Below are 21,203 nucleotides of genomic sequence, written 5' to 3'. Positions count from 1 at the left end.
AGAGCGTGGCACCAGGGGCCCGAGGGAGCAGAGCGCTCGGGAGGCGAGACATGACGTTGGGCAGGACCTGCGCCCCGTCTGGCTTCACGGCGAAGGGCGTCAGCCCTGGGGACAGAGAGCTGGTGGTGGAAGGGAGGTTGGCATGAGGTAGTTTGGCTTGTTTTAAGGCATCCAGAGACAGACCCTGGCTTCCGGCTTTCTGGCTGAGCAGAGCCACAGCTGCAGAGACCTGCTGGGACACATGGCTGCCCAAGGTCTTCAGGGCATCAGCCCCAGCCACACCGGAGTGGAGGGCGTGGGAGGCCCACATGTTCACCTGGACGCGGATCTGCTCAGTGAGCTGGATCTGCTGAAGCTGCTGCTGCTGCAAACACAGAATCTGCTCCAGGACCCACGGGATGCTGTGGGCTCCGGGCACGGGTGCGGGCAGCGTGTCTGCACTCCGCTGGTTCACGGCCACCTTGGTGCCCCGCAGTGCCTGCAGGGTCACGTTAGTGTTGGCCACCTTGCCTTTGGGTACATAGCTTATGTCTTGCGGTGTAGGGGGCAGGGCCGTCTCTGTCTTTAAGTACATGACAGGCTCAGCCCCCGGCTTCTCCTTCATGTCCCCTGAGCTGCCACCGTTGTCCCTGTGGTCATCCTTGCCGCTGGGGCTGGCTGGCTGCTGGCCCAGCACAGCTCCCGGGAAGTCGTCTGAAGGCACCGGGCTCTCGCTATCATTCATGATGAGGACGAGCGGATTTTTAGTGCAATTTTTCTTGTGCTCCGAGAACTCAGAGATGCTGAAGAACTCTGCACAGCACTTCTCACAGACGTGTGTCTCCTCCCGACGCAGCCGCTTCACTGCCACCTCGTCCCCACTCGTCTTGTCACCGGGCTGGCTCACTGGAGCACCTGTGATGACAGAGAGACGGTAAGGCTAAGAACATCACCCCAAAAAAGGATGGCTTCTTGAGACAAGAAACTCACACCAGAGCAGAGGTTGTCACTGTTGTCACTATTGTCGTCAGGCAGAACGCAGTGCGGGGGAAATACCACCAACGAGGCTCGGTGACCTTCACTCATCATTCCCGAAAGATCCAGCCCAGCTCACCTCTCCCCGTCCCGCCTCCGCCCTACACCTGTGCATGTGACCCTTCTCGGGCAGGGTCTCTGCAAAAATAATTAAGTTGGGCCCTAAACCCAGTGACGGGCATCCTTTTAAGAGACAGGGGAGGGGGTCAGCAGATGGAATGGTTATGTTGTTATATTCCCACAGAGTAGACCATGGTTTGAGTCCCAGACCCGGTGGCTTAAAACTCATGTCAGTTACATGTGCATGCGTGCCCAAAATTCCAAGAGGAGAAAGGAAGAGAAGGGACGCAGAATGGTCATCCCTCCTGGGGGGTGATTTCTCGTTTTCTGTATCTCTTTGTCTCTTTGGTGAGCACAGGCACCCTATAGCAAAAATATCTCTTTTAAAAAGAGAGAGAGAGAGAGACAGAAAATGAAGATTTGAAACAGACCCAGAGAAGAATGCCACGTGAAGACAAGGGCGGCAGGCAGTGGTGAGGCACATCCAAGGACCACTGGAACCCAACGGAAGGTAAGAGACAAGACTCTCGCTCCAAGAGTCAGGCAGGACCAAACAGTCTGAAACCTAACTTTGAGCCCTCTGGCCTCCATCACTGTGAGAGCAGATGCCCCTGCTGCTTAGACCACCCAGTCTGTGGCCTCAGTGAAGGCAGCCCTAGGAAATGCACAATTCTCTGTAGTCTTTCGTTCCCCAAAGGGGACAGGTTCCAAGATCCCCAGAGGATGCCTGAAAGCAGATGGCACCAACCCAGTATGCATTTTGTCCTATACATACAAACCTGTGATAGAGTCTAACTTATAAATCAGGCATAATAAGAGATTTTAAAATAATTGTTTTATTTTATTTATACATTTATTTTATAATTTGACCAGAGAGAGACAGAGGGTGAGAGTGAGAAAGGAAGTGAGGAAGCAAGCCACCAGATTCAGGACTTGAACCCTGGTCGGCCATGTGGGAGTGTCCAGTGCCTCAACCACCACGCCACCTGCTGGTCCCCAGGCATGATAAGAGAGTAATGTCAGCCTCAAAACAATCACAACATGCCATAATAGAAGTTAGGGTTCAGACCAGCAGGTGGCATGGAGGCGAAGGTGATTAGATCCCATCTGGCCAAATGCGCAGAACAAGCAACTGGAATAACATGCTGGGTATGTGTGTCCCCCACACCCACCCCTAAAAAAAATCTGTGTTTAAAATTACAAATGGATGAGTCAAAAGTCATGAAGGGTCTACTTCACTATAATTAAGTAACTACTTTGCATGTTAGCAAATGAATCTATTTTTCTCTCAGCTTCTTGGGTAACTACATACTCCCCTCAAAACCATGGACTCTTGTTAAAATGATGTCTTTCTTATTTTTGCTATAGGGCTCAGAGACAGAGAGAGAGAGAGAGAGAAACTAAGAAAGCACCCCCAGAGCGATGGCCACAATCCCTTCTCCTCCATTCTCCCCTTGGGATTTTGGATGGGCGCACATGCACAAGCGCCTGGCATGTTCTCCAAGCCACCAAGTCTGGGACTCAAACCAGACCTGGTGACCATGTGGGATCTAGCCACCTTAACCAACAGGCCACCAGCTGGCCCAAAACCATGGGCTTTTGACTGAAGGGGCTACCAATAGGTTGGAGAAGGGACTGACCTTAAAGCACTGCGTTCATAAACTGACTTAATCTTTTACTCATTTCAGACTAGGCAGTAGCAAGCTTTCCAAGGTGTGTGTACTGGGGGCTGGCCTACGTAGGCACTGTCCCTACGTAGTTCTGGCCTGCCAGGGAACAGACTTGATGAAGGAGGAGTAGCCCACAGGATGTCTAGAGAACACGCATCATCACAGCTGCACAAGGTAGATCCCTGGATGAAGGGGTGAATTCAACTAGGACTGCTGCGAGCCCTCCATGCCTCATAACCAGCCGCTCGACCCTCATTCCTCCAATGGCACTTCTCACCCGCCCCCGGGTGCAAGGTTAGGGATCCACAGTGGAAAGAAAAGTCCAATAACCGATAGCTCAAAGCAGGTCCACGCAGGTCCCTCAGGTGATGATCTTCCAATCCAATCACTACCAGCCCCTACATAGATGCGGAAAGCTGAGATCCAGAGGTAATGACACTAGATATTAGTCACAGATAACTTTATAGTTTGCTGGGGAGGGGGCAGCGGGTGGCATGGTGGTTGAGACGCTAGACTCCCACATGGCCAACCATAGTTCGAGTTCCAGACTCAGAGGCTTAAAACTCATGTCAGGTGCCCAAAATCCTAGGAAAAGGGATTGCACCATGGCCATTCCCCCAGGGGATGATTTCTCACTTTCCTCTCTCCTCTTTCCAGCAAGTGCATGAACCCTATAGCAAAAATCCTTAAAAATGACTAGGTTTATGTGCTCAGGAGAGTCAGAGAGAGAGAAAGAAAGCAAACCCTCATGGGAGATGAATGGCCACACCGCAATCCCTTTTCCATTTCTCCTTTGGGGATTTTGGGTGGGGTGCGCACACAAGTGCCAAGAGTGTTTTTTCAAGCCAGGGGTGCAGGACGTGAACTGTGCAGTCAGCCATGGAGGATCCAGCCATTTTAACCACTGCACCACCAGTGGGGCCTAATCAGAGACAACTCTCCAACACTTACTATGTAGATGCCTGGTGTGATTCAAAAGAATTTATGTGTTTTTTTTTAAAGAATTACTTTACTTAGGTCAGCAGGTGGCATGGTAGTTAAGGGCCCTGGACTTCCACATGGCTGGCGATGGTCCCAGTCCAGACGTGGAGCCTTGCTTCCTCATATTCTCTCTCTCTCACTCTCACTCTGTCCTTCTCTGGTCAAATGAAAATAAATACAGTTAAATAAAGTAGACCTAGGGACCAGCAGTTGGCGTAATGGCTCTGTCACCACCTTGTGCAATTAGGATGACACGTGTTCTCCAGACATCCTGTGGGCTACACAGACCTGGTGTTTCTCCAGCCACCAGGTCTAAGACTTCAACTGCACAGTCGGCCGGCCACGTGGGATGCAGTTCCACTAACTACCGACACACAGGATGGCTCCATCCTAAAAACACGATTCCTAGAACCCCCTGGGAACTGAGAAACTTATTTGGAGACCTGCTTCCCAAATGGATGCTACCCACATGTGTAATTTCTCTCAATACGTAAAATGCAGTATGTGTGGCACCTTCCTAGATATGCAATTTTGGCAGTTATGTGTCAAGTTTCTTTTTTTGTTTGTTTGTTTGTTCTTTTTAAAGTAGATAGTCTTTTATAATTATTTATTTATTCATTCATTTATTTTAATTTGACCAGAGAAAGACACACACACACACACACACACACACACACACAGAGAGAAAGCTTCCAGGTCCAGGACTCGAACCATGGTCAGCCATGTGGGAGTGTCCAGCACCTTAACCACCATGCCACCAGCTGGTCCCAAGTTTCTTGTTTTTTAATAAAGAATTACTTATTTAATTCCATTTGTTATTTTATTATTATTATTATTTTAATTTAACCAGAGACAGACAGAAAAAGCAAGAGAGCAAAGGGGAAAGTGAGAAAGCAAGCTGCCAGGTCCAGGACTCGAACCACAGTCAGCCACATGGGAATCCAGCTTCTTTAACCACCACACCACCTGCTGGCCCAACGTGTCAAGCTTTTTTACGTTTTCCTGGACCAGCCAGGTGGTGTGGTGGTTAAGGCAGCTGGGTCCTACATGGCTGAAGGGGATTCAAGTCCCAGATCCAGCAGCTCGAAAAACAAGCTGGGCACACGTGCATGGCCAAGCCCAAAATCCTGAGAGAAGAATGGAGAAGGGATTGTGGGTGGTCACCCCCTTAGAGGTGACGTCTCACTTTCTCCACCTACCCAACCGGTGTATGCACCCTATAGCAAAAACTAAAAAAGGCAAAAAAGTTTTCTTAGGGACATATATTAATACTAGATGCAGATAAACGGCTGCTTCTGGGGGTGATCTGGCCACCTAGTACCCCTGTGGGTAATTCTCCTTCAACCCACCAGTTCCTTCACTAGGAACTTACTGTCTACGGTACAAGGATATTTTATACAGCATTTCTCAGTCTAACAGCAACAACAAAAGCGGATGTATCCTAGCCCATGCCAGTTTCTGGTTAAATAAATCAGGATACGCAAAGTATGAATACTCTGTTGCCTACAGAAAGAAATACGGCAAACCTCCATTTAGGGCCCTGTAGCAGCATGACATTGGTGGTTCTAAGGAAAACTGCCCACCATTCATCTCTCCCCCCACCCCAGATTTTCTGTCATGGGGTGTGCACACACAGAGACAGTGCGAGGAAAAGTGAGAAATCACTCCTGGGAGGGATGGTCATGCCAGGATGCACTGTCCTCCTGGGATTTGGGGCACGCACACGAACATGCCTTGTGTGACACTCAAGCTGACAAGTCTAGGACTTGAACTGAATTGGGCCACACGGGAGCCCATGTTGCAACCTTCTGCCCCCCCCTCCCCATTTATTTCAGGTGGAGCAAAAAGAGTACAATAGGATATATATATATATATATATATAATTGGGTTGTTGGAAAAGTCATGCTGCATTTTTGCCTAGAAAAATTTGTCAAGGGACCAGCAGTTAGTGTAATGGCTATGTTGTTGGACTCCCACGTAGTCGACCGCGGTTCAAGTCCCGGACCTGGTGGCTTACACTCACGCCGGGCGCCTGTGCGTACGTGCCCACGTGCCCAAGATCCCGAGAGGAGAATGGAGAAGGGATTGCGGCGTGGCCATCCCCTCTCGGGGGTGATTTCTCACTTTCTATCTCTCTGTCTCTCTCTGTCTGGCGAGCGCACGCGCCCTATAGCAAAAACCTCTCAAAAAAAAAAAAAGAAAAATTTGTCAAGACTTCTCCGACCACCAAATATATAATCTGCTCTCATCTGTATTTGCAGGTAAAGATAAAGAAATGCACATAAAAGATCTGAAATGATAAAAGAGAAACTGTTGTGGGTTTCCACCTCCCAGAGAGGGAGCCTGGGAGGAGCAAGTGAAACGGAGAAACTCTATTATAAACTATAGACGGTTTTGTGGCAGGGCTTCTTTTCCACCGGGATCTAAAGCTCCTAAAACCCAGTCACCACCTTGGTCCAGCTAACCTGCTTAATTTCCTCTTGTCTTAGCTATTCTACTCACGGAAATCTTGCAAAAAATGTTCCCTTTTTTTTTTAAATTTTGATATAAGATGCATGTGCTTGGAGAACAAGAAACGGATAGAGGAAGTGATGCCAAAGGGCATGTGCATTTCCTGGAGGGACAAGGGCAGTGAGAAAGCACCCCAATCCCTCCTCAACTTCTCCTCCTCCTGGGGATTTTGTGCACACTTGTGTATGCATCCTACGTGTTTTTCAAGCTTCTGGGTCCAGGACTCAAACTCTGCAATTGGCCACGTGGGACTTAACCTCCATATCACTGACTGGCCCCAAAGGCTGAGTTAAGGCCAAAGCTAACAGCATCCCCTTCCCCAGCAAGAACACTGTGTACTTTGGCCTGTTAGACCTTAGATCATTCATCTCCAAAGGCAGGTAATCGGATGAGCATTTTCATTTCTGTTTTACAGTTGTCGAACTGATTCTCAGAAATAATTAGGGATCAGCAGATGGTATAATGATTACGTCACTGGACTCCCACGTAGTCAAATGCAGTAAGTCTCAGACCCAGGGGCTTAAAACTCATGCCAGGTAGGGCTGGCAGGCGGCATGGTGACTGGGGCACTAGACTCCCACATGGTGACTGTGGTTCAAGTCTCAGACCTGGTGGCTTGCTTCGTCATTCTCTTTCTCTCTCTGGTCAAACTGAAGAATAACAATAAATAAATAAAATTTAAAAAGAAATAGCTGCCATTCGATGGAGTAGCTTTAAAAAAAAAACAACTCACACCAGGTGCATGTGCATGCATACCCAAAATCCCAAGAGGAGAATGAAGGAGACAAAATTGAAGCTGGGGGGTGATTTCTCACTTTCTGCTCTCTCTGGCAAAGGCAAATGCCCTATAGCAAAAACCTCTCTAAAAAGAAGTAATTGGGAACCAGCAGTTAGCGTAATGGCTATGTCACTGGACTCCCACGTAGTCGACCGCAGTTCGCATCCCGGACCCGGTGGCTTAAAACTCATGCTGGACCCGTGTGCTTGCGTGCCCAAGATCCCGAGAGGAGAATGGAGAAGGGATTGCGGTGTGACCATCCCCCCTGGGGAGTGATTTCTCGCTTTCTGTCTCTATGTCTCTGTCTGGCGAGCGCGCGCACCCTATAGGAAAAATCTCTTCCCCCCCCCAAAAAAAGAAAAAAGAAGTAATTAAGGGGCCAGCAGATGGCAGAATGGTTACACTGCTTGACTCCCACATAGTTGGCCACGGTTCAAGTCCTGGTTCACCCTACTACTGGTTCACCCTCCTCGGTGGCTTAGACTCATGCTGGGCACATGTGCGTGCTTGCCCAAGATCCCTAGAGGAGAATGGAGGAGAAGAGATTGCAGTGTGGCCATCCCCCCTGGGGCTATTTTCTGGAGTGTTGGTAGAACTTACTGAGAAACAGCCTGTAGAAGGGCTGTCCTACTCTGGGAAGGGAAGTAGGAGACCAAGAGAATTTGCCAGGAAGCTGCCCAAAACATGCTAATGAATCTCACTTGAACCACTGGATCAAGAGAGAAATGCACACTATAAGTAGGATCAGAAGTCCCATCCTCTTGAAATATCCTACAGCATCCCCTACTGACAATATTTATCTTAGCCCAGCAAAGGTGGCGCATACATAGCACGACCACTTTGGAGTCTCAAAGTCACAAGGGAGGTTTATATTTAGTTCCTGGCACGTAGGTACTTGTAACTCCAGCGGCCATGATCCTAACTAGGCTGGGAGGCTAGAGCAGAAAGATTGTGACACTGCTAAGATCTTGTATAAAAATGATGATACCCATGCAGCCAGCAGGTGTATGATTAAGACACTTAGGACACCCACATAGCTAACCACAGTTCAAGTCCTAGATCCAGCAACTTGAAACTCATGCCAGTCATGTGCACGCACATACCCAAAATTAAAACACTTTTTAATTAGAGCACTAAAGAGGCAGCAAGTGATGTGGTTGTTAAGGTGCTAGACTCCCACATGATCAACCCGGTTCAAGTCCTGGACCTGCCAGCTTAGTTCCTCACTTTCCCGTCTCTCTAGTGAACACATGTGCCCTGTAGCAAATTAAAAATAATAATAAAAAGATAAAATTAAATCAACAATTCTTCTGGACCTGGTGGGCTTGCTTTCTCACTTTCCCTCTCTCTCTCTCTGTGTCTCTCTCTGGTAAAATTAAAATAGACAAATGAATAAATAAAATAAAAGAAAATAAATAATTCTTAGTAAAAAGAAATTTTTTAAAGCAAACATTCTTAAACTGAAATCCATGAAATTATGCTTAAAAAATCTGATAGCTTTCTGTTTTTTTTCTTTAAGTACTTGGTCAGCTGGTAACATGGCAGTTAAGGCAGCTAGATCCCATATGCACATCACATGGTTCAATCCCTGGACCAGGCAGTTTTGAAAAACACACTGGGGGAACCAGCAGTTGGTGTATTGGCTGTCGCTCGACTCCCATGTAGTCGAACATGGTTCAAGAGCCGGACCTGGTGGCTTAAACTCACACAGGGCGTGTGTGCCCAAGATCCCAGGAGGAGAAGGGATTGCAGTGTGGCCATCCCCCCCCCGGGGGGGGGTGATTTCTCACTTTCTGTATGTCTGTCTTTAGAGTACAAGCCCTATAGAAGAGTAAAGAGATTGAACAGAGGCCATTCCTCCTGCGAAGTGCTTTCTCACTCCCTCCCCTGCCCGTCCCTGGTGAGAACACACCATATAAGCAAATTAGAAACAAAAATACCACATTTCTTTCCATTATAAACCTAGGAAGAAGCCACGGTGTATTAGCTAGCAGGACCTGGGGCTGTCACTAATAGCAACTACAGATGTTTTCCTATGATGTTTATAGTTGTCGCTTGATTTGGAAATTCCAGGTTACCTTCTGGATTGTTATTTATTGTAATAATAAAAAAAGCACAGGCCAGTCAGTGGCAATAGTGGTTAAGGTGGCTGGATCCCACAAGGCCACTGTGTGCATGAGTCCTAGACCCATCAGTTTGAAAAACTGCCTGGGCACATGTACGCACATGTACAAAATCCCGAGAATGGAGAAAGGGAATGCTGTGTGGGCTTCCCCATTGGGGGCTGCTTTCTCACACTCTCTGATGAGCACTCCCACCCTACGCAAGAAAAAAATAAAAATAAAAAGCAGTGCATGTTACTGTATCATAATGTTTTCAATGTTGATAACTCTATTTCAATGTCATTTTATTTCCCTGGCATTCTGTGACCCTCGTGGGTTTAAACACATTATGCTGAGCAGAGATCTAGAGCACAAAAAGGTTATGTCCCCCTGCGCTGGGAGGATCCAGCAGCTCCTAAGAGTGATTTACAGCTTGAATAGCAGCTCCCTGCACTGTATATACAAGCTGGCCCTCTCTGCAGCCTCGCAGCAAGGCCAGGGCATCCCAGGAGGCTACAGCAGCAGCAGTTTGCATGCACAGTAAAAAGCCCTTCTCCATCCAGAACCCCACTTGGACGACTCTGTTATGAACTGCTGGGTATGCTTAAGTTAACCCAAAAGGAAGAAAGCAAAGTTCAGACGGATTACTCAGCAACTAGTTCTTCCATCCTTCCACCCCACCCCCACCCCGAATTTTAGGAATGTTATCTCTCAGCATCTAGTTATCCAATAAGTTGGAAGAATGCAGTAAACTCAGCAGGGGTCTTAGATTCAATCACTGCCAAATGGATAGAAAATACTCTTACTATTGTATAGGATGAAAGTTCATCTACAGGGGCCAATCAAATTCTGGAGACACTAAAACACTTTAAAAAATAAAACCAGGACATCTTGATAAAAGCATTAAGACTCAAGCTTATCTCTTTTTTTTTATGACTATATTAAAAGGACTACAATGAGTGGATTATCTGAAGCACAGTACCTTCCACCCTCCTCCACCCCCAGGATAATGGCTTAGGAAAAAAAACAAGCAAATTATGTCCCAGAGTAATGAACAGCTGCCCTGTATCAGTTTAATTTTTAACACTAAAGTAAAAAGACCTTAATTCATAAATGGCAAATTAAAACCAGAAATGTTTCTATCTAAGACATAAAAATAAAAGTGTCAAACAAGCTTGAATCAAAATTCAGTAATTTTACTGAAAAGGAAAGAAAAAAATGAAAGGATCAGAAAAGGCTTTATAGCTGGTAAGGTGTGTGCTCTTTGCTAGAGGCGTTTTAAAATGTTTGTATTTTGCTTTTAACAAAAGTGTAACAGGTTAAGGATTATGACAAAGGGAACTTTTTAAACCCTTTTCTCCATCATTTCTTTCAGAGCAGTTAAGACCCAGAGAAACCAATCAAATGCAAATATTGTGTAATTTCCAACTTGCTTCCCTCCCCCCCCACCATTGCTTAATCTAAAGCTTCCAAAGGAAAATACTTTTAAAAATTAAAAGGACAGAGATATCAACAAACCCTACCAGCCAAGCTCCAAGCATGGCTCCCTCATGGAAGAAACCAGAGAAAAAAACACACAATATTGATATTCCCACTGCTCTGAGACCGTACACACACAGCCCCTCCAAGTCCGGACAAGACTAACATCAAACAGGAAACACACTGGGGGTACACGGTTTCAACCAGGAACTGCAACTTAACTCTGAAATGAGTAGAAACAGGGCTTTGGCCACGTTAATTGTGAAGATTACAATAAAAGTAATAGAGTTGAGGTTCCTAGCCTGGGTCCCCTCAGAGTAGATGTTGTTTCTGCAGAATTATCTCAATTGGCAGATGGACTCCCACTTGAAACAATAGTTAAGTTTGTTATTTTGAACAAACTGAGTTAATGATCACATTTCCAGCACAGCGGAGCCCTTCTACAGAAGATCCGCTCCAAACACCGTGTTTAAGCTTCACTGTACAATGGAAGAAACCAAAGCCCAGAAAAACCAAGCTGGTCTTAAAGTTACACAGCTGAAAGTAGTGCAACTAGATCGCAATTCGGACGTCACTCTCAAACCTTACCCCAAACCGAATTTGCCAGGCACCAGACTCCACACCTCACATTTAAAATGAGGAAATGCTACCTCTATCTCATGCCTTCCAAGAGGGTTCCCCACCCACTCACCCATAAGGAAGCTTGCTCACAACCACAGAAAAGAAAGTGTCATACTTGAGAACTGCAAAGGCAGCTACATTCGTTAGGTGAGGGAAGGCATTGCAAAATGCAATTTATTTTTCATGAACAAAAGAGACCGTGCTCCTCTTTCAAAAACCTCACGTAACAGAAAGTTAGCCTGAACCAGTAACTAATGCCAGGATCCTTATAGCCAGTGTAGGTCATTTTGGCTGAGAAACTGGGGTTAGAAAGTTATTTGAAATCTTGGGAATCTTAATCATGGTGGTTGTAATCCAGTTTAGCACAAAGGACGTTTGAAACTCTTTTGAGAAAATGCTAATTTTCCTGTAAGTAGTGTTAGCCCCTCCGACCACCTGCAGATTTTTTGATCTGCTAATTGATCGCCAGACTTCATTTTCCTCCCTCAAAAACTGCATTCCCAAGTGGCTTTGCAAAATAAGATCAGTAATGCAGCCATTAAAAATATACTGCTTGGAAAAATCATCTTCTGTCCCAAGGAGACGGATGAGGGTTCTGAAAACACATTCTAGGATCAAGGAATTCTCCCCAAGGATTCCGAAGACTTGGCAAATAGTGGGCAGACACAGATGATGCGGGCAACTGGCAGGAGGCCTCGGGAGCGCCCAACCTTGGCCCAGCTCAGTACTCGCCATTCGCCCTCCCAACCTGTCCCACCCACCAGGTGCCAGCTAGTCCCTGCGACCGACCCGCCTACCGGCAAAGGGCTCGGCTCCAGGCTGGGCCTCCAGGGGGCGCCCGCGCGCAAGCCGGCTGGGCTTTCAGCACCAGCAGCGGGGATCAATAGCGAAGTGCCCTCCCAAATCGCCGAGGGGGCACAGCCAGGCCGAGAGTTTGGCCCGGCTCAGGTTAACTGATTTCAAACTGCAACCTGCGTTCATTTCCGAAGCCCTCCCATAACGAGCTCTCTTTAAAGGTGCCAAACACTACCTGAAGCCCCACCTCGGGGCGCCCACCCAAAACGAAGGGGGAAGGGGAGGTCAGAGCGGACAGGGGAGGGGTCAGAGCCAGGAGGTCGCCCCTCCTCTCCGGAGGAAGCGGGCGGGCCGAGAGTTAACCCTTTTGTTTCAGGTGGGCCTGGCGACGAAGCCTCGCTCCCCCCACCCCCTAACCACGGCACAAAGAGAGTCCATCAGGCTGGGGACCTCGGTGTGCGCTGCCCTGACCATTAGACGCCCCGGAAACCCACAGCTGCCCCTTGGTCCAGCCTATCTTGTTAATTTGCCCTGAAAAGCGTTACATTCGAGAATGGGGGGATTTCATAGACCTATTATAAATTTAAGCCGAACTTCGGCGTTTGCCAGGAGAAGATGTTAATGGAAAGGGGGGGGGAGTGGGGCTTAATTGACTTACAATAAATTTAGGAAGTGTGCTACGATCCCTGCCCGAGTAAAAGGGTTCGGGCTAGAGAAACCCCGGAGTTGGGCTAGGGGTGTCTGGGGTTGCCGCGCACACCCCTCAGCTCTGGGACCTTAAAAGCAGGCGGAGTGGGGAGGATAAATATGCTCCCTCCCCCACGCGTAAGCTACAAACTTATCAGGCGACAATTTGGCGGGCCAGGACGGAGAGCAGATAGTGAGGAAACGACCCGCTCCTAAGCCCTCCTCGGAGAAGTGATTAAGCAGGAGGGGAGTCTGTTTCGCCGCCCCCGGCAGGGCTGGGGTCCCGAACTCCTCCAGATCCCGGAGACCTCTCCGCGGGAGCGTGGGTCGGGTCAGCCCCGGGTACTCGCCCTGGCCAGACCTCTCCCCTTTCGACCCCGGGCGCGCCCTTGGAAAGCCGGGCGCCCTAGAAAATCCCCACGGAAAGCGAGGCCGGTGCACCCCAGCGGGGCTGCCGTGCGCTCTCCATCCCGCCCTGGGGGCCAGCACCCCTCCGCTGGCCGCGGCTATTTTTAGGAAGTCGGAAATCAAAGATGGCTGGAGGTCAGGCCCCGAAAGGTTAGGGCGAAGATCGGCAGGCGGCGTAGCCCGGGGGTTAAACAACAAAAACCGAAAAGGAAATTTCTGCACAAGAGAAATACTGTGCCCTCTTTTTACCACCTCGGAGGGCCCTCCAATTTCCTCCGCAGTGTGGGTGGCCGGCACCCCAGTTCCCGGGGGTGGAGTGATCGCGCCCCCTCCCCCCACTTGGCCCGGGAGGGGCGCGCGCAACAGATCGCTCTCCCCTGCAGGGTCTTCCAGGGTGCGAGCCCCCTCCAGCCTCCTAGAAAAGCCCCCAAAGGGTGGTGGAGAGGGTGGGGACCCCCGGGGTCTCTTTCTTTTAAACGCGGCGCCAGGGAGGGAGGAGAGCCTAAGTTACGCGGGGAGAGGGGGTGTAACTAGGGGAGTGGAACCAATTAAGAGAGGGACAAGGAGCGAGAGGCAGAGCGGGTGGGGGTCAATTCTACAGTAAGGGGAGAGAGGTGAGGGTGAGACTTACCGAACGGGAGGAGAGGGGGCAATGCAAAATCTGCGAGCGGGGCTGGGGCACCAGTCTGCCTCCCTGCCCTGGAATTAGCCCTCAGACCGCGCTGGAATCAGCGCTGGAAGCCGCCCGCTCTCTAGAGCCCGCGTCCTCGAGGGTCCCGCGTCCGTCCAGGAAACTCCTCTCCCCGGGGGTGCCCCAGCCCCACTCACCCGGCTCCCCGGCCGCCGGCGCCGCTGGGGCCGCATCTGCAAACTCCGGGGTCGGCTGCGGCGGCTGCTCGCCCTGGTCCTCCTCGGAGTTGATGTGCTGGGGTTTCGCCTGCTTGCGCCTCGACATGGTGCGAGCATCGGGGCGCCGGGAAAGCCGCGGCGACTTGCCCTCTCCGCAACAAATTCCTGGAGTTGGGAAATTTACCCCCCTCCGGCCGGAACGCGCATGTCCCAGTAATTATTATTATCAATAATGCATTGCGATTTATCATGAGTCCTGACAGCTGATTGGCCTGGGTCCAAGACCTCAGAGATCATTTAAATAAGTCCTCATTGATCAGGGAGGGGCGAGGCATTCTGGGCTTTGTAGTCCGGTCCTGCATGTGACAAAGGCGTGTTCATCAGGGGAGCGCAGCTAATTAGCATCCGGGCTCAGATTGGCTGGGGCACGCACGAAATCGGAGGGGACCGGTCCTCACTCCAACGTTCTGAGCCCTTGGAGGGGAAAAGAAAAAGGAGGGGGAAAGAGAGGGGTTCTGCTTAAAAAATTAGGAGCATATGTAAAAGTTTGGGAACGGATGTGTTTTGTAGTGTGTTCCAAAAATTACTTTTGTAATGTTGAGATCCACCAGCTTGGGAGGGAGATCTTTTCACAGTGGATTATTTGGGCTGTTTTTACACCTACAAGGAAAACCTAAAACCTCAGATGTGACCTCTGTCCCCTCCTATCTTCTTTTTGATTGAAATGTTTAAATTGAATTTCGAGGTGACTGAAGAATGGCGGATGGTCGTTTCTTAAGCCTTCCCGCCCATCCACTTCCTAAAATTTCAGGGAGCTGCCCACCAGGATGACCCCCTTTACATGCTGAAGAGTAGCCCCCAGGTTTCATACTCACAAGGCTTGGTTTGCTACAATACTAACCTTGATTTTTTCTTTTCAACTTTAAAATGACTGGTTACTAAATATAGAACAGGTAGATTAAAAACAAGCATAGTCAGAGATTATATCAAAACAGCAAGGAATTGCATTTTCCCCCCCGCAAGCCATAAATGTCTGATAACATCATATTTTATTACCAAGACAATGCTCTTATGTCTCCTCTGGAATAGCATTGGACACTGTCAGAGTAACTGGGTGTTACTAACCATTACTGGAATTTTTTGCAATACAGACTTCAAAAGGGATTGTATCATACTGACCCAGGGGTGCCTGGAATCTTCTAAAGTCGTGTGTGTGTGTGTGTGTGTGTGTGTGTGTGTGTGTGTAAGATACACGTTTACAATGATACTGTGAGTCTCTCTATGTTTAATTCGGTAAACTGCCTTACATGATGTAATTGCTCAATAAATGTTGAATGAATGATGAAAGCTCCAGCCTTCTAAGTCTTTGATGGTATTTCCATGACCCCTCCGTGCATACGTCTTTATATAGCATTTACTTTATTGTAAGGAACTGTGCAAATATAAACTCTCCCTCCACAGTTGTGCATTGCATTTTCTTGATTGGTTGTTCAAGCACCCAGCTTATAGGAGTTACTGTGAGCTCATCAGCAATGCAAGCCAATGTATACAATGCTGGGCTCATCAATGTGCTCACCTGGGTGTTTGGACAACCCGAGGGAGAAAAGAAATTAGCCAGGTCATCTTTTGGATAGTTTTGCTCATCAGTAGAAACATGAAATGAAGGTTACCTTCCCTTTTTCAGTCTCTCCTTGCTAACGTTTTTTTTTTATTTCTTTACGTACATCTCCTAAAGCAAGATAGAATTCTAGCCAACAGTCAGGTTGGAAGATAAGGATTTGATTTCATAAGCCATGGGAGCAGTTTAGAATTCTGAGACTGGGTAAAAAGGCTAATTAACACCTGCCTTACTGAGTAATTTACTGATATTTCCAACACCTTTTCTGTGTAAGGTCGCGTGCCAGGAGATGTAATTTACAAATCTGAATGTACACTAGGTTTGCAGCTCAAAAAATACTCGTGATTTTAGGAAAACATTCAAATATAGTTGTTCATTTATTTTAGTAGGTGACAGTTAAGCCGAGTTAGCCATTTCTGCTTAGAACAAGCTAGTAAAATTGTGCCATTTGAACCTCCAAGTGATAATAATAATAATTGATTGAGCTCCTAGTACAAGCCACAGACCAAACTAAATGCACAATGTTTTTATTTTTTTCTTTTTTTTCCCCCCAAATCTTCCTGGGGAGGTTGGTGCTATTGCTTTCTCCTGGAAAAGATGAGGATATTGGAGAAATTTAATCAGGATGTGGCGTTCCTGATGGCCAATCCTTAGAGTGTGACGCCAAAATTCTTCCCTTCCCATCTCAATACCAGTCATCACCCATAGCTAAGTATAGACAAGATATCTATGAAGAAAAACTGAGCTAAACATGTGAAATGAAAACGGTCCTGGAAAAGTCTAGAAACTATGGTAATCACTCAAACAGTGTCAAAAAGTTCTCCTCAAGGAGAACTTCATGAACCTCGTATGAAGAAAAGGACACACTATTTTAAATCTACTTTCAGTTGAAAAGGTACAGTCATCCCGGAGCTTAGAGATAGAAGCTAAAATAAGACTAAAATAAAGACGAAGACAATTGGTGGGTATAGAAGTGGAAGGCAAGTCCGAATCAAAAGTAATTATTTAATGGTCCAAATGCTGTTGCACAGTGGTTAAGTTCTGTGCATTGGAAGCCAGATCCCACGTGGCTGGCTGACTCTGGTTCAAATCCCAGCCCCAGTGGCTTGAGAAGCATGACAGGCATGTGTATGTGTGTGCCCCAAATCCTAAGAAGATGGACAAATGAAGGAAAAAGGATTGTGGCATGGCCATGCCCCACTGAGGAGTGCTTTTCTTCCTCTCTCTACCTCTCAGGGAAGTACATACACTCTTGGAGATAAATAAATTAATTAACAAATAATGTAAATGAATATTTAAGGCCCCGTTGTGGTGATCTGAGAAGTTGGGCAGCACTGCATACGGCTAGAGTCAGAAGGGAGACCTGAGGACCTGAACAAAGGGTGCAGTAGCACGTGCCCACGTGCAGGTGATCCTAGAAACGGAGGAAGAGACGGGGTCGCGGCAGCCAGACTCTTGTCAAAAATCTCTCTCCTGTCCCCACCTATAAAAATAAGTTATCATTTGATTATTTAATATTCCTATGCAACCAAAAGACTTGGGTGGGATCAGAGTTAGGGGAAAAAAAACGAAAGCCGACCAGTGGTGTGGGGATTAAGGCCGCTGGATCCCACATGGCTGACTGTGCAGTTTGAGTCCCGGATCCAGCAGATTGAAAAACACACCAGGTATGTGTGCGTGCATGCCCAGAATCTCAAAAGCAAACAGAAAGGGAGGGGGAGGGTTTGTGATGTGACCATCCCCCATGAGGAGGATACTCTCTCACTATTCCTCTCTGGAGAGCACATGCCCCTTCTGACAAATTTAAAAATTTTTAAAAGGGTCACAAAAATTTATTTAAAAAAGAAAATGACCAGAGTATAGAATGATATCAAACTTTTTGTTGTTGTTGTTGCTATAGGGCATGTGTATTGCCAGAAAGACAGAGACAGAGAGACAGAAAGCGAAAAATCACCCCCTGGGGGGATGACCACCGGGGTCTGGGACTCAAACCGCCATCGACTGACTACATGGGAATCCAGCAACATAGCCATTATATCAACTGCTAGTCCCTGATCTCAAACTTCTAACATAAATGTCTTTTGTTAGGTGATTAGGTATTTTTAAGAATTATTTTATTTAACTTTATTTATTTATTCATTTAAATTTGACGAGAGAGAGAGAAAGTAAGAGAAGGAAGTCTCCAGGTCCCGGACTTGAACCATGATTAATCATATGGAAGTCCAGCACCCTTAACCACCACACCACCTGCCAGTCCCGGTGATTAGGTTTTAAATCCAATCATTTCCAGTGTTTATGTCAGACAAGAATTTTTGGAAAATGTGCTTTTTGGTGTGTTTTTCAATACTCTAGGAACACTGAGGTATAGCTGTTCATAAAAAGATTCTGAATACATAATCTCACTTTATCCTCATAAAATATTTCTTCCCATTTCACGACAGGAAATCTGTTTTTGTTTTTTTTTTAGAGATTTTTTTTTGAGAGGTTTTTGCTATAGGGCGCGTGCGCTCACCAGAAAGACAGAAAGCGAGAAATCACCCCCCAGGGGGGATGGTCACGCCGCAATCCCTTCTCCTCCATTCTCCTCTCGGGATCTTGGGCATGCATGCACACGCGCCCGGCATGAGTTTAAGCCACCGGGTCCAGGACTTGAACCGCGGTCGACTACGTAGGAATCCAGCGACATAGCCATTACGCCAACTGCTGGTCCCGACGACGACAGGAAATCTGAAGCTCCCAGCTCCCAGATCAGCAGCTTGTGAGCAATAATAAACACGTGCAGAATCATGAACTCAGTAACTTCCCCGTAGAGGTGTAGTTCTCAGTGGGAGGTGGATCTACTTCTTCTTTCTCTTTTAAAGAGAAATTTTTACTATAGGCAGGTGTACTGGCCAGAGGGGCAGAGAAAAAGTGAAAAATGACCTCCCCGGGGCAATGACCACACCACAATCCCTTCTCCATTCTCTTCCGGGGATTTTGGACACATGTTCCAGGCATGAGTTTCAAGCTTCCAGGTCTGGGATTCATACCACGGCTGACCAAGTAGGACTCCAGCACCTTAACCACCACGCCACCTACAGGACCCTCTATTTTTTTAAGTTATCAGAGACCAGAGAGAAAACAAGCTAGCAAAACACCCCTCAGTAGGTTTTGGTCATGCCTCAATCTCTTCTCCATTTCTCTATCCTGTCGGGATTTGGAGTGTGCACATATATGCATGCCCGACATGAGTTTCAAGACACTAGGGCCGGGATTTGAACCGCAGTCAGCCATGTGGGATCTGACTCTCCTAACCACTTGGCTACAGGGCCAGCCCAAAGCAGAGCTGCTAATTCTTTTTAGAACCCACCTCTGCTCCTTCTCCCTTCCCACCTCTCCCCTCCCTTCACCTGGCTCACTCATACCAAGCCTCCCATCGCAGTTCCAATTTCCCTTCCTAATGTAGCCTTCCCTCATCCAAATTGGGTCTCGCCTGTCAGGGCTGCTCATCTAGAAGCCAGTCCTCCTTTATAGCGTGGTTGAAAATGTATGACGGATCAAAGGTGTTGTGTTGACGGCCTATCTCACACTGCGGGCTCCGTGAGGAGACCTCCTGCCCTCTGTGCCCCTTGCACATAGCCACGGTAACGCAACACGGAAGTCCTCAGAAACAAATAATGAATCAGTGGATAAATGGGTTGACTGACGTTGGGGTCCTGAATATAAAATGAAGTGTCGAAGGCTGATGGGAACATCATAGCCCATGGGAACGTAAAATGATGTAGCCACTACGAAAAATAGTTCAAAAACTTAAAAACAGAGCTACCAAAAGATCCAGCAGTCTCTGGGCTTATAAGAATTGAAATCAGGGCCTTACAGAGGTTTTTTTTTTTCTTCTTTTTTTTTTTTGGAGAGGTTTTTGCTATAGGGCACGTCCGCTCGCCAGACAGACAGAGACAGACAGAGAGACAGAAAGCGAGAAATCACCCCCCAGGGGGGATGGCCACACCACAATCCCTTCCCCTCCATTCTCCTCTCGGGATCTTGGGCACGCGGGCCCGCACACACGCACGCACACAAGCCCGGCGTGAGTTTAAGCCACTGGGTCTGGGACGCGAACCGTGGTCAATTACGTGGGAGTCCAGCGACATAGCCATTACGCTAACTGCTGGTCCTTTTACAGAGGTTTTTGAATGCCCATGTTCATAGCAGAATTATTCGTTGTTGTTTTTTTTTTTAATTTTTGCTATATGACCCACATGCTTGCCAGAGAGAGAGAGAAAGAAATCACCCTCCAGGTGCCTGGCCATGCAGCTATCTCTTCTCCACTCTCCTCTCAGGATTTTGGGCATGCACACACACACCTGATATAACTTTTTTTAAAGAGAGATTTTTACTATAGAGACTGTGCTTGCCAGGGAGACAGAGAGCAAGAAATCACTGCCCAAGAGGAGATGGCCACGCCACAATCCCTTTTCCTCCATTCTCCTCTTGGGATTTTGGGCACGCATGCACATACGCCTGGCATAAATTTGAAGCCGCCAGGTCCAGGGCTCGAACAGTGGTCAACAATGTGGGAGTGCAGTGTCGTAACCATTATGCCCACCTGATGTGATTTTTCAAGTTGCTGTACTCAGGTCTTGCACTGCGCAGTTGGGCCTGTGAGACCCAGCACTTACTTAACCTCCACATCACCTGCTTGCTTGAATTATTCATAATATTTAAGTGGACGCAACTCCAGTCTTCATTGAAAGGCAGATGAGGGAACGAACTATGGAACAGACATACAGTGGAATCCTGTTCAGCTTTGAAAACGAAGGAGATTGTGACCCATGCTCTGACATGGATGAACCGTGGGGACGTTATGCTAAGTGAAATCAGCAAGTCACCAAAGGACAGTGATCCCACCGAAAGGAGGTCCCCAGGGCAGTCACACGTACAGACACAAAAAGTGAAGTGGTGCTTGCCAGAGACCAGGTGGGAGGGGGATGGGAGGTTATTGTTTAATGGTATGGAATTCCAGTTTTGCAAGATGAGAGGAATCTGGATAAGTGAGTAGATTTGAGCTTCTCTTGCCACAAAAACAAACAAAATGGGTAACTACATGAGATAACAGATATGTTAATTAGCCTCACTATAGTAACGTCGTTACTATCTCTATGTATCTCATCACATCATGCTGTATACCTGAAATATACCCGATAAAAAAAGATTTTCTTAAAGGTTTTTGCTATAGGGCATGTGTGCTCACCAGAGAGACAGAAAGAAACAGAGAGAGGAAGAGTGAGAAATCACCCCACCTCAACCCCTGGAGGATGCCCATGGTGATCCCCTCTCCCCCATTTTCCCCTCTGGATTTTGGACAGGCAGGCACACATGCCTGGCACGGTTGTCGAACTGCCTGATCCAGGACTCAAGCTGTAGGTGGTCATGTGGGAGTCCAACACCTTAACCATCAGGCCACCTGCTGGCCCCAATAAAACTTATTTTTAAGTTGGCAGATGGCATAATGGTTACATCGCTAGACTCCCACATAGTCCACCGTGGTTGGAGTCCCGGACCCAGCAGCTTAAAACTCATGCCAGACATGCATACATGTGTGCCCAAAATCCCAAGAGGCGAATGGAGGAGAAGGGATTGTGGCGTGGCCA

At 47.6% G+C, this 21,203-nt stretch overlaps 1 protein-coding gene across 2 annotated transcripts in view; it reads right to left on the bottom strand.

Annotated features, from left to right (window-relative positions):
- The window catches only part of SALL4 (spalt like transcription factor 4), a 21,800-nt gene extending 7,570 nt beyond the window's left edge, over window positions 1-14,230 (bottom strand). For both annotated transcript variants that reach the window (XM_006141257.3, XM_006141258.3), the window contains exons 1-2: window positions 13,935-14,230; window positions 1-894 (exon numbers count right to left, since the gene is read on the bottom strand). The exon at window positions 1-894 is cut by the window's left edge. In XM_006141257.3, the coding sequence (XP_006141319.1) occupies window positions 1-894; window positions 13,935-14,061 (1,021 nt within the window). In that variant the 5' untranslated portion in view covers window positions 14,062-14,230. The remainder of the gene's footprint in view (window positions 895-13,934) is intronic.
- Window positions 14,231-21,203: the final 6,973 nt, after the last annotated feature.

Source organism: Tupaia chinensis, unplaced genomic scaffold (genome assembly GCF_000334495.1).
Source record: "Tupaia chinensis unplaced genomic scaffold, TupChi_1.0 Scaffold000049_1, whole genome shotgun sequence".
Taxonomy (NCBI): Eukaryota; Metazoa; Chordata; class Mammalia; order Scandentia; family Tupaiidae; genus Tupaia; species Tupaia belangeri.
This window is presented reverse-complemented; position numbering and strand designations above follow the sequence as displayed.